Source organism: Amphiura filiformis, chromosome 17 (assembly GCF_039555335.1).
Source record: "Amphiura filiformis chromosome 17, Afil_fr2py, whole genome shotgun sequence".
NCBI classification, from domain to species: Eukaryota; Metazoa; Echinodermata; class Ophiuroidea; order Amphilepidida; family Amphiuridae; genus Amphiura; species Amphiura filiformis.
The window spans coordinates 34,462,211-34,475,570 of record NC_092644.1 but is presented as its reverse complement, the minus strand read 5'-3'; the positions used below and the strand labels follow the sequence as shown (position 1 = coordinate 34,475,570).

General features: G+C 35.7%; 1 protein-coding gene across 1 annotated transcript; it reads right to left on the bottom strand.

The window, feature by feature from the left end:
* Positions 1-2,932: 2,932 nt before the first annotated feature.
* On the bottom strand, positions 2,933-5,903 carry LOC140137683 (cytochrome P450 2A10-like). Its single transcript, XM_072159438.1, has 3 exons — positions 5,324-5,903; positions 3,783-4,724; positions 2,933-3,314 (listed from the first exon to the last, which is right to left on the bottom strand). Exons 1-3 carry the CDS (start codon positions 5,697-5,699, stop codon positions 3,130-3,132), a joined length of 1,503 nt encoding a protein of 500 aa, XP_072015539.1. The 5' UTR covers positions 5,700-5,903; the 3' UTR covers positions 2,933-3,129.
* Between the last annotated feature and the right edge of the window lie 7,457 nt (positions 5,904-13,360).

Here is a 13,360-nt window from a genome sequence, read left to right as displayed (position 1 = left end):
ACGTTCCCATATCAGGCAGCAGTGATAGTTTTTCCAAATTTGCTATAATAATGTCGAAATTAGGACTTACTTTCAATAATACGAAGGAAATGCATGAATGGTATAACCTTCTGCCGGTGGCGAAGGCCTAGTGTTTATTATGCATGTTTTAATTGGATTGTGTAACTGATTTTGATTATCAACAACGTAAACTTGAACTCCGACTTTAAATCATCGCAATCGGCCATATAACGGCCGAAATGCATGCAAATGTTCACAAACCTGTTCAATTCGGCACTGAAACAGTGACAAAATCTAACCTCACTAAAATCTCTTTATCTTGAAAAGTGTGGCCATCCAGATTTCATATTTAGGTTAAGATATGTTTTCTAGAAAATCGTATGACAAGGCGATATTGCGCACGAAGCAGAAGCACGTTTTTCTGTATCTATGGAAAATCTCAGCCCAGTAAAATAGATCTCAGTGGGCCATACAACGACCGATATGCATGCTAATACGTTCTTTACACAAACACGTTCAATTCGGACAAAGCAACAGTGGTGAAAACAACGCTCAAGAGTCGCTTTCTTATACTCCTCCAGATTTCTAAATATTCACAGAAAATTAATTGCCCGACAATCGGTATTTCTGAGCGATAGAGAAGCACCTTTCACTACGCATGGATTATTTAGACCCTGTTCAATTCGGGGTAGAAAGCCGAGTGTTAAAAACAACGCTCAAAGGTCACTTTCTCTTTAGCTATACTCCTCCCGATTTCTGATTTAGGTCGAGACATTATGTTCTAAAAATTCACAGAAAATTGCCCGACAATCGGTATTTCTGAGCCAAACAGAGGCAATTTTTACGTTCTCGTTATGGAATATCTAGACCCAGTAAAATTCCAACACACGTAACTTTACGGGCGTTGTGCTGCACTTATTAACTTATTGGTCTGATTACGTCCCAGGGGTTACGTTCACAAAAAAGTGTTAAAATATTGAAAATATTTTTCCAAATACACACATCGTCTTGAAAGTGAAAGACACTATAAGCAGTACTTTTATCTCCCATTTTATTCACGTGGCATCAATCCTCAATATTGCACAACACGTTTGCATAACAAAGATCATGACTGGCTTGGAGTAGAGAAGATATCTTACACTTCCCATAATGCATTTCTTCGATTTCAATTTTCTGTACTGATTTGCTATGTTGTGCCACATGGGTCGATAGTGAGCGTATATACCTTAGTGAACAGGGCACATCCAGATCTTGCAAAATATGTTTATTTCCTGACTCGCGACCCATGTTCAGCCAGTCTATTCTCAAAATGAAAACAAAGAAAACCTGTACAATGTAATGGGAGCTTCATTTGCTGAAATTAGGGGGTGTATTATGTTGCAAAGGATTCTGGGAAGGGTATGATATCTTCTCTGGGTTTCGAGTTGAAAATTAGGGCCAATACCAAGATTTATTACTGCTTCTTGATAAACATGAGGAATAGTGCCCTTATTTATTGCATACCAAATATGGTCTTAACCCTTTAGAATAGTTATACAGGATTTTGTGTGACGGGAGTTTTGCGCAAGGAAGCGAAGCAAGTTTCTAAACCATCCTGTCAAATTTTAATTTTCTTGATTTTCTTTAAAATTCGGCCACCATTTGAGGTAAATTTTGCAGGATATTTCACCTATATGACAAAAAAAGAAATGACCTTGCCTTGATTATATTGTGTAACGGCTATTCTAGCCCTGGGGGGCACTTCAATATGAAATGGATATAGGTGTAGGGCTGGCACTTTCGCACTAAGGGGCATTCGGTGAGAGCAAAATGTAAAAAATATGGGGTCATTGGGTGAGAGCATGATTTTGGCATTCGGTGAGAGCAAAATGTAAAAAATATGGGGTCATTGGGTGAGAACATGACCTTTTTTTAAATGGAATCTTTGGGTGAGAGCCGAAACAGCGCCACAAAAACCTCGAAAATTGAATTTCTAGTTCTAAATGGCTTCAAATTTCATTGTTTTTAATAATAAGTAACAAAATCAGTGATAAATGAAAGTTGCTGTTCAAATTGAACTTGTAAGGGTCTTTGGGTGACAGATCAAATGGAAAAATATGGGGTCTTTGGGTGACAGAGCATGTGTTCGTAAAAAAATATGGGGTCTTTGGGTGACAGCGATGCTGAAAAGGGGTTCTTAACAGCCCTACATACGCGTCACCTCCAAAGTTGGAGTGCCCCCCGGATTCTAGCAGCTTGTCATTAAAAATGTAAAAAAACCACCATCACAATAGGAAAATGCCCTACCAACCGGCACGCTGATAAGATTTGAAATACAAGTGAGTATTTGAAGTCAAATGAACATGCGACACCTTTCGTTACCTTGCATTATGGCGACGTATTTGTCTGTGTGTTCGTATTTATGTCCTCTTGTGAAAAATATCAATCTTCACTAATCAGATACAATGGTATTTGGCTCCCTGCATAAATTGCTGAATTTATAAGTAGGTAATGAAAATCACACAATAGTGACAACGATCTTTAGAGTAAAGCGCCAATGAATAAAAAATTGAGCAAGTCTGACTGAGGTTTATTTGTTATTTGTTTACTCGAATGTTTATCTTTGTCAGTTTACTGGTTTACTGTACATTTATCTGTTAGAATTCAAAATATATTTTATAGAATCTTATCATCCAGACAGGGTCATGCAGTAGAATTTGACACCTTTTGGTCTGAATAACATACCCCCTCGAGTGGGGTAAAATGAAAGAGAAAAAAGTAAGGAATATATTAAATAGTATTTCCCGACCAGTAATGCTCAAATGCCAAGAAGATATGGCCCGAGTGGTGTAAAATGAATGAGAAGAAAATCGCGAATACAATAAAAAATAATTTCCTCACCAGTGCCCCCCCCCCTGGGTTGAAGTCACATGGTTCAGGTATGGTGCGGCAACCGCTCTAGTTGAAACATTACATAGTCTTTCTTTATGATAATTTTACACATTTAGTCTTTGTCATGCATGTATTTCACGATGTGATTATTACAGGAAAATATACTGGAGTAGCAATGATAGCGACCATTCAGGAAATAAGAACATGGTCTGTCTTTGAGAATCTTATAATCTTAATCTAAGTACTACCGAAATTTATTCAATCACGTTTAATGACCCTAAGTTTGTACTTTTGAGGGTGAGTGACAACTCCTTCAATGGGTTCTAAGGTAGGCATCGGTGCGTCCTCAGATGTCTTCTCAAATTTGAACTGATGCAAGAGATGGGTAAAGAAGATGAAGAGTTCTTGTCTCGCGAGAGCTTCTCCCATACAAATCCGGCGCCCTAAAATCGAAAATATGAATATGAAAATATAACAATACAATGCATGTGTATAAGTTCTTTCCACGTCTTATTCTACGTCTGAAATGTTGTCATTCTATGTAGGGTATATCAAATTAAAGGGGAGTTAAACTTGCACACTGAACATGCTGAATGTGTTGGCATTGGCTATCAAGAAGGAACACTTTTTTGTAAACTTTTATTGTTAGCGTGGTTGTTGCGACGGGGCAAGAGCGCGGTCGTCGAGTTGTCCCGGATGCGTAATTTTTTTCTGCAACCATAACGGGACGCAAAATTTTATTAAACCCTAACCCTAACCCTAACACTAACCCTAACCCTTTCCTATGTGTTCCAATGGGACCATGAACATCGTGAAATTCTTTCTTGGTTATGTTGATATTGCGTCGCATACAAGTTAACATCGCTTGAGGCTTTACTGGCAGTACTATAAAGAGCTGAGCCTATACATACCTATTCCAAATGGAATCAGTTCATCACTTTCTCGAAAGTTACCATCATCGTCCAAAAAGCGTTCTGGTCTAAATTCTTCTGGGTCTCCCCATATTTCAGGGCTGTGCAGCACTGCATACAAGTTCGAAATCACCAGGCTATTCTTCGGGATAGTGTAGCCACGGAAAGTTGTCGTGTCCCCGGCTACATGGAATCCAGACAGAGGTATGAGTGAAATGATTCGATGAAGCTCCGCAATAACAGCTTGTGTATAAGGAAGATTCGGCTTATCTACCAGCTTTGGTAACCGGTTACGGCCGACTACCGTATCGATTTCGCGATGTATGCGATCCTGCACCTTGGGGTATCGGACAAGGTATTGACTGCTCCATCGAAGTGTATTTGAAGTTGTGTCTGTACCCGCATTGAAAATAAGTGCTATTAATCCGGGCATATTATCTGGATTTCGGAAAGAATTAGGATCATCGGACTTGTGAAGTCGTATCTCATTCAACCACAAATCTATCACATCATTCAAGTTATTGGGGTCAAAGTTTTTACGATGACTTTCAATCATTTCGTTTACGAATTCATGCAGCTCATCAGCAACTTTGCTCATTTCTTGTTTCGCTTTACTTGGGATGTTGATTGGGACATAGATTTCCAAGCCACCTGTCCCAATCAGTTCATTTTGACGCTTCACAAGATTCGTAAGCCGATGAATGCGTTCGTCGGAAAGTTCAAATCGAGCTCCAAAAACGACTTTACAGATGATGTTTGATACTGCATTATTGAAATGCCAAGTAAGATCTACAGCTTTGCCTTTAAGGCTGGCTAACTCATCGATCAGATATGCGCTTTCTTTACTGATGGGCTCCTCAAAGCGAGATGTACCGATTCCAAATTGACGGAAGCAGGCTAGAGCAAAAATCCTGAACGGTCCCATGTCATCCCATTTGTTAACTACAAGAAAATGATGACACATATTTAAGATTTTACATTTCAAATTTGTCAGTGACTGTGAATAACAAACCTTAATAACAGCCACTAAACTATACCAAATTTATATAGCGAAACAGTTTACACAGTACTACGGCGGTGGGGGATGATGGTGATAATAACGATGATTTAAATTTGTTATTCTATACTCAAAATGCTGAAATAGTAGTAGTAATAATTGTCGGGAAGGGTTTCTGTCCATTTTGAGCTGAAATAACAAGGTAAAGTGAAAGAAACCCCACTGGTTATTTTAGCCGTTCTATAGGAGGACATAAAGTCATAATTCATGAATTATGAATTTATATCGAATTTTGCTCTGTTGACCTTCAAACATAACAAATTTGGCTGATTCCATTTAGGTGCAAGTTGGGACATGTGGAAACATTACAAATATGCCCCCCAAAAACCAATTATATATTATAAGAATGTGCATTATGGCTATAAGAGTAAATTTCAGCTAAAACATATCGAACAGAACAAAAAAATAACTTCAGTGATTTTACTAAAACCGGTAATCAATTTCACATAATTATTTGTATTCATATAGTGTTCACTATACTTACAAGTTGGGCTGAAGACCTTGGCTTGCATTTCATTTTTGCCTCTATCACTCAGTTTAGTATTTTGAAAAGCCTCGCGTATTGCTTGGTATTCATTGAGAACAATGATAGGTATCCCAAGTGCTGTGAACGAAAATACTTGTCCATGTTTGTTACCAAGGTGCATTAGAAACTTGTAGAGTGGTTCACCTTTGTAGAGAGAGTATGCGATACTGGGAGCAAATCCAATGTAAGGAATAAGGGTCAATGGTCCTGGCGGTAAGTTGCTCTTTTTAGAAAGAAAGAAGAAGACTGCTGTCACAAAGATGACAAACAGAAGAAATATGGAAGTTAAAGATGATCCTGAAATAATCGAAAGAGCAAATGAAGTTGCCGCCATTTTGGATTTCAGTCAGTAGACCGATGATACAAATATGAAACTAAATCATTTAAATACATCTATCTCAGGCAATCTGAGGCAATCATAAAACAAATTCTGAAGATAAAAAACAATACCAACCAATGTTCAAGTGTTACATAAATAGATATTCTAAACATCCACCTTTGATTGTATCATTTATACCAGATACGCCATTGCCTTATTTGGGTCAGTCCATACCATATCAAGGAGGGCTCTCAGCTGACCCCCTCAGATTTGTTTGATATTTGACTCATGTTGTACCTGCAAGTTTGAGGCCTGTAGCTTTTACGGATTTTCTGTGGCAGCCATTTAAAGTTGCAGTAAAACGTCTAAATTCGGACTCAAAAGCTGCCCTTTAAATAAATTCAGAGAGGTCTGAAACCATTTATACACACTAAATTGCATACCCAATTTGTCAAAAAGTGAAAAAAAAATGTCTAATTGCGCGTTGTGTCACGGGGTCATTAAATACGCAAAAAATATGATGTTTTGTAAAGTGACAAATTTACCCCCCCCCCCCCATAAATTCTTGTCATTTCTTGTCAGATTAATTTTGTTTTTTTTATGCTATATATATAGGATAAATATCATGCATATCCAAAAAATTGATGTCACAAGTCATATACATTAAACTTGTAAATTGGCCATAGGGCCAATAAACTATGCATCTATCATTTATTTTCAATATTGGGGCCTATTTGACATTCAAGCCTCCCAAATTCGCCACCTTTGCAGTAGGCCTATATGCAAGCACAGGAAAATGGTGGGCTTGTCGTTTTATATGAAAGCAACCTATAAAATTACTGGGACTTGGCAATGTTGTAATACAAGACGAGTAGTGACATAAAAGTGATGTTTTATAAATTTCGATGGTGGACCATTGACTTTGGACTTCGGGCCCCTGAATATAATATGTGGAATTTGCAAATCTTCGCGAGGGCGTTATTCGAAATGTAAATTTCTTGGATATGCATTGTATCATTTTATCCTATATATGGCATCAGTAACTACAAAAAACAATTAATCTGACAAGAAATGTGAATTTAGGGGGGCCTAAACTTGCCAGTTTACAAAACATTATTTTGTGTGCATATTCTATGACCCCATGACACAAAGCGCAATTACAGATTTTTTTGTTTTTTACTTTTTAACAAATTAGGTATTTGCAAATAGTATGTATTCAAGGGTTTCAGACAGAAAATCCGTAAGAGCTACAGTCCTCAAACTTGCTGGTTTTTAACATTTTTAAAATGGCTTCAATTGGACCTTCATATTGCAAAAGTTGCTCACTTCTGAAAGGGGGAAAATCCCCCTCACACACTCTATATCGCGCAAGCGTGACGTGGCCATCAGTTCAATGTTCTACATCCGCCACTGACTGCCCCAAAAATTGTTTGGCCGCCGCTAATAATTGCTCGGCGGGCCGTGTTCAGTGGCGTAGCCCTCTTCAGGCTGGCCATCAATGTTGCCCATTTTGTACAATTTCGTGAATATTTCCCCCCTTTAAGGTTGGTCTGAACCCTGGAATTATGGAAACTTTCGGGCCTCATAATTTCTAAATTGTTGGTCTAAAGTATATAAAAGTATACATATTTAGAATGGCAAAGACTTGATAAGTTCATCTGTGAGGTCAAATTTGGGTCAAAATGGCACTTTTGGCCCAAAATCCCAAAAATAATGGTTTTTGGCCCACTTTTTTTTCGTGCACCGTAACAAAAAAATTCTTGGGCTAAATTTTTTTTTAAATTAATTTTTAAAAACTAGATCAAAATATCTAGGACCCGTTTTTTCATTTTTTTGAATTTTGACCAATATCACCAAAAATAATTGAAATTTGGGCCAAAATCGGGCTTTTTATAAAAAAAAAAAAAAATCAGCATTTTTTGACCGTTTTTGGCGCAAATTTCTCATTAGTCGAAATTCAAAAAAATGAAAAAACGGGTCCTAGATATTTTGATCTAGTTTTTAAAATTAATAAAAAAAAATTGGCCCAAGAATTTTTTTTTTACTATATACAAAAAAAAAGTGGGCAAAAAACCTTTATTTTGGGCCAAAAGTTCCATTTGGCCCAAATTTGACCTCACAGATGAACTTATCAAGTCTTTGCCATTCTAAATATATATATATAAATATATACTTTGGACCAACAATTTAGAAGTTATGAGGCCCGAAAGTTTCCATATTTCCAGGGTTCAGACCAACCTTAAAGTCCCCTTGCCCTCCGTCCATCCCGCACTTCAGCGGTTCTGACGAGCTCCGTGCAACTACAGTGTCAAACAAATACACGGGACATGATTAATATGATAATAATTTATTCAAGGTTTCCTTTTTAATGTACATTACATTAATCCTGAGAATACTATCAGTATAACAATCAATTAAGTGGAATGTAGCATACTTATGACTTGCCGTGGCTCAGTAGTCGATACTTGTTAATAATAATCCTTGCTGCCGGGTCGTTGGCCTTACGTTACTTTCGTAGCCTGTTGAAAAATAGCTTAATTTAACTGTTAAAATATTTTCATGATCAAGGGAAACGGTTGATTTATATATATAAACTTTTTCCCTGGTATATTAATAGATTTTTAATTTTTTTTTTTTTCTTGTTTAATATACTTTTCGTTTAATGTCTGCTATTTGTGATGATGCTTGTGTGTCTAAAAAAAAAAAAGTTTACGATTGTCATAAAAATATAACATGTAAAATATGCAAAGGATTTGTTCATAAAAAATGTACCAAATTGAAACCAAAAGAACTACAGCGTATAAAACACAATGAATGGACTTGTAACAATTGAATATATGAATACAAAAGCCACCTAAGTCCATACTTTGGCCAAATTGAGTTAAGCATGGGAAAGTGTTGCTATACATAGGCCTGTCATATGCATGAAAGAACAACTCAAATTCATTCTCTGTGTCTATTGGGCATGTGAAAAATAGCATGTATGAAAGAATCACCCAATTCCATGATTTGAGTCTTGTAACGCATTGATTGAAATCCAGTATGTATAAAAGTCCACTTGTAACACATTCATTGCTAGAGAATGACTTTTGAACAAAAAATGGGTTTAATAAAGGAAAGTGTGTGGTTTATATTACATGGCAGAATGCTTATCAACATTATACATACCTGTGTGCTTTATTTTGTATTATCTTACTAGTGGTAATCTCATTCTAACATTGTTGTCTTTGTATATGATTCAAAAAACCAAAACAGTCCAAAATTTAAAATGAACCCCACGAAGTCCCTGAAATGCTAATCGTCATACCTAATACAGGTTAATCCACTCATTTGCACGTAAAACTTACCATATTGACCAGGTAAATCTAACTGAAGGAATTAAAATGATACACAGGTTTTTCTCTCAAAATAACTTCGCATGGACTTAGGTGGCTTTTGTATTCATGTATTCAATTGTACGATGGCTCAAAATAAAGACACAAGTTCTGACGATGATAGCGATGATATAAATATCACACATCATCTTAAAACAGCAGATATTACTGATGCCAACTTTATTAAGAAATACGATGAAATGATTTTCAATCCATTGAAATTTGAAAATAGTACTACAGATAAAGATAATATTACTAATGACAAATGTATCCACCAATGCAACTATGTAACACCAAACCAATGTTCCTTCTTAAAAAATGGTAAATTAAATTTTATGAATGTTAACATTAGAAGCCTAAAAAAGAACTTTGACAAACTCAAGGAATGTATGAAAGCTATTAACCACGACTTTACCATAATAGGTATTTCTGAAACCCATTTAAGAGATAAGCCACCTGATTTTTACAAAATCGCTGGATATAACTTTGAATGTGTCCACAGAGTTGGAAGACAGAAAGGGGAGTAGGCATGTATATTTCGGACAAACTTAAATACCAGGTACGCAAAGACTTAAGTAAATCAACCCCAAACTTTGAGTCATGCTTTATAGAAATTGAAAATGTAAATAAACGAAATATCATTGTTGGTACTGTATACAGAGCCCATACATCTATTAATGATTTCATAACAGGAATAGATCCTATTTTAAAGACTATTAATGCTGAAAAAAAGCTTACCTATGTTTTAGGCGATTTTAATATAGATCTATTAAAAGTTGAGGAACATAAAGCATACCATGATTATTTAGACCTAATTTATTCCTATTCATTAATGCCAACTATATACAAACCGACTAGAATTACTGAAACAACCGCTACACTAATTGATAATATATTAACGAATAACGAAGCTGTAATTCAGTCTGCTATCATAGTTACAGATGTGAGTGACCACTTTCCAACAATCTTGTCAACAAATCTAGATGTAACTGACATTCCAAGTCCAACGGTGACACATAAAAGGGTTCATAGTAACGAAAATATTTACATGTTAAAGAAAAGATTAGCTGATGTCAAATGGGAAGAATACCTAGATAATATAAATGCAGATGATGACTACAATAAGTTTATCAGTATATTTAATAAAATATATGATGAATGTATTCCATTAAAGAAATGTTCAAATAAAAGGAAAAGGGATCCGAAATCGCCGTGGATAACCAAAGGGTTACTAAAGAGTATAAACATTAAAAATACTTTATATAAACAGCATTTGCAAAACCCAAGTGCTGAACGCCTTCACAAATTTAAAATATATAGAAATAAACTTCATGCTTTGATACGCAAATCTAAGAGGAAATATTATTTTACCAAGTTTGAGCGTTCTAAAAATAATATGAAACAAACATGGAAAACAATCAATAATATCATTGGCCGTGGTAAAACAAGACAAGCTCAAAAGAAATTTAGAAGTGACAACGGCAATACTATTACCAATCCCCATGATATTTCCAACCTTTTAACGATTTCTTTGTACATGTAGGTCCTAATCTAGCATCACAAATTCACAAATCAGGTAAAGATTATTTTGATTACCTAAAAAATCCAGCATCTAGCAGTATGTATATGAAGCCAGTTGTTTTTATTTATAACATTCGGCCGAAGCCAGGCTAATCCCAATAGTGCACAGAGGCTACTAAATTCAAGGGATGCCATCCGGATATGAGGGATAGGGATATGGAAAGAAGTCCGATTTTAGATGCAGGAGGAAAACCGGAGCACCCGGAGAAAAACCTGCGAGGACGAGCATGGATCGGCAACCAAACTCACATGTGGCGCCGCGGGGAATTGAACCCCGGCCACAGCGGTGAGAAGCGAGTGAGACGACCACTACACTAACCCCCCCCATTGTTGAAATGGAAATCATTAAAATTATTGATAAATTTAATCAAAATAAAAGTGCTGGTCATGATAATATTGGAAATTTTATTATAAAAAGAGTTGCAAAGGAAATTGTTCAGCCGCTTGCCTCAATCTTTAATCTCTCCATTTCAACCGGTGTTGTGCCACAAAAAGTAAAAATAGCAAAGGTAATACCAATCTATAAAAAAGAAGATTCTGAAGTATTTTCTAATTATCGCCCAATTTCGGTACTACCTTGTTTTTCGAAGATACTTGAAAGACTAGTGTTTAATAGATGTATTGCGTATATTATAGATAGTAATAAAATACTAAATGATAAGCAGTTTGGTTTTCGAAACAACCATTCTACATACATGGCCATAACTCAACTAGTTGACAAAGTTAACTATGCCGTTGAAAGAAACGAAACCACAATTGGAATTTTCTTAGACCTTTCCAAAGCCTTTGACACCATCGACCATAACATATTAATTCATAAATTGGAACACTATGGTTTTCGTGGTATCGTACTTCAGTGGTTCACTAATTATTTAAGCAACAGAAAACAATATGTACATTACAACTCTTGTGAATCAGAACTTAAAGATATTAATTGTGGTGTACCTCAAGGTTCTATACTGGGTCCCTTATTATTCATTCTCTATGTAAACGATATTATCAACACATCAGATGTATTAGACTTTATATTATTCGCAGATGACACTACTATTCTGTACTCACATAAAGATATTGAAAGTAAATATCAATTAATTAATAATGAATTGAAAGAAATTAGTAATTGGTTCAAGTCGAACAAACTATCGGTAAATGCAAGTAAAACAAATTACATGGTTTTGGGTACACCACATATGACATCAAAAATAAACTCAACTGTGTGTGATGTATCTCCTGAGATCATTTTAGATGAGTCAGTTCTGGAACGGGTTACTAATACAAAATTCCTGGGTGTGATTATTGATGAATGTTTGACGTGGAAATACCATATAAACTGTATAGCAAAAACCATCTCGCGAAATATTGGAGTTATGAACAAACTTAAATTTTATGTACCTGATCGTATCCTGTATTCTCTATATTGTACTCTTGTTTTACCTTATTTAAATTACGGAATATTGATTTGGGGTGATACGTGTAAAACATACTTGGATAAAATTATGAAATTCCAGAAATGGGCTGTGAGGACAATAGCAAATAGTCATTATAGAAGCCACACTGCTCCCTTATTTGCCAAATACAATATTTTAACTCTTGCAGACACCTACAAACTTGAATTGGGGGTATTTATGTACAAGTACAGTAATAATGAATTACCGGGCGTATTTGATGGCTTCTTTACACTACGTTCCAATATTCATAATTACCAAACGAGAAACGCAGATAAATTCAACTTAATGAAGAACAACAAAACATTTACTGACCATGCCATTCGTACTGCTGGTCCAATATTATGGAATTCATTGCCAAATTCAATAAAAACGGCAAATTCATTGAAACATTTCCGTAAGATATATAAACGTGACTTGATCTCAAAATATGATTAATTCTTGAGCATTGTGTTTCTCGTTTGTTTGTTATGCTTTGTTTTGTTTTTTACTTTTTTGATGGTAACATTTCTTTGTTAAGGGGTGACTTCCTCTGGCCTTACTGGCCTTCTGGTCATCCCTCCATAATTCGTTTGTTTGATATTGCCTTTGTTTTTTAAAATATATACTGTGTGATTTCATGTGAATTATGGGAAAATAAAATATCTTGTATCTTGTATCTTGTATCTTGTATCTTATAAACTAAGTTATTGAAGTACTATAAATATATAAAAAATATCACTACATCTATATCAAGAGATCATCATGGTAAGTTATAAAATACTGCCTATACAATTTGTCCACTCTGAAGTACAAAGTGACAACGCGCTCGTATACAGTGCGTTAACAATGCGTAGGGGTGCGTCTCTGCTGCAGGGCACGTGTGCGTGCCTTCAAAGTCGACACAATGTGTGCGTCCGCGTCTGTACTTTGTACTTCAGAGTAGACTGACTGTAGTTAGTTAAACCATACTGCAGTTACTGTCCGTTTTCCTATACACAATACACAGTGCTCTTCCCATTGACGCGTAACCTCTGCAAATAACGTATGTTAGAAGTATGGGTAATTGCCTAGTTAACGTCGCTGTTTGAAAAATAACCGGCCAATATTAAAAGTACTCGTCCAAAATTCGAGAAAATATAGTTTTGTAACATGTCCTAAATTTTTAGCTAATTTAGATGTTTGGAAATATTCGCACTTTGGTGTTTTAGTGTATGTTATAGGTAAGAGTACATTGCCTAGTTAACGTCGCTGTGTGAAAAATAACCGGCCAATATTAAAAGTACTCTTCTGATAT

Coding starts and splice junctions, on each gene's coding strand:
- LOC140137683 (XM_072159438.1), bottom strand. CDS start 5,699: ATGGCGGCAACTTCATTTGCTCTTTCGATTATTTCAGGATCATCTTTA. Junction 4,725..5,323: donor CAAGGTCTTCAGCCCAACTT/GTAAGTATAGTG, acceptor ATTTTCTTGTAG/TTAACAAATGGGATGACATG. Junction 3,315..3,782: donor ACTGATTCCATTTGGAATAG/GTATGTATAGGC, acceptor TTTCGATTTTAG/GGCGCCGGATTTGTATGGGA.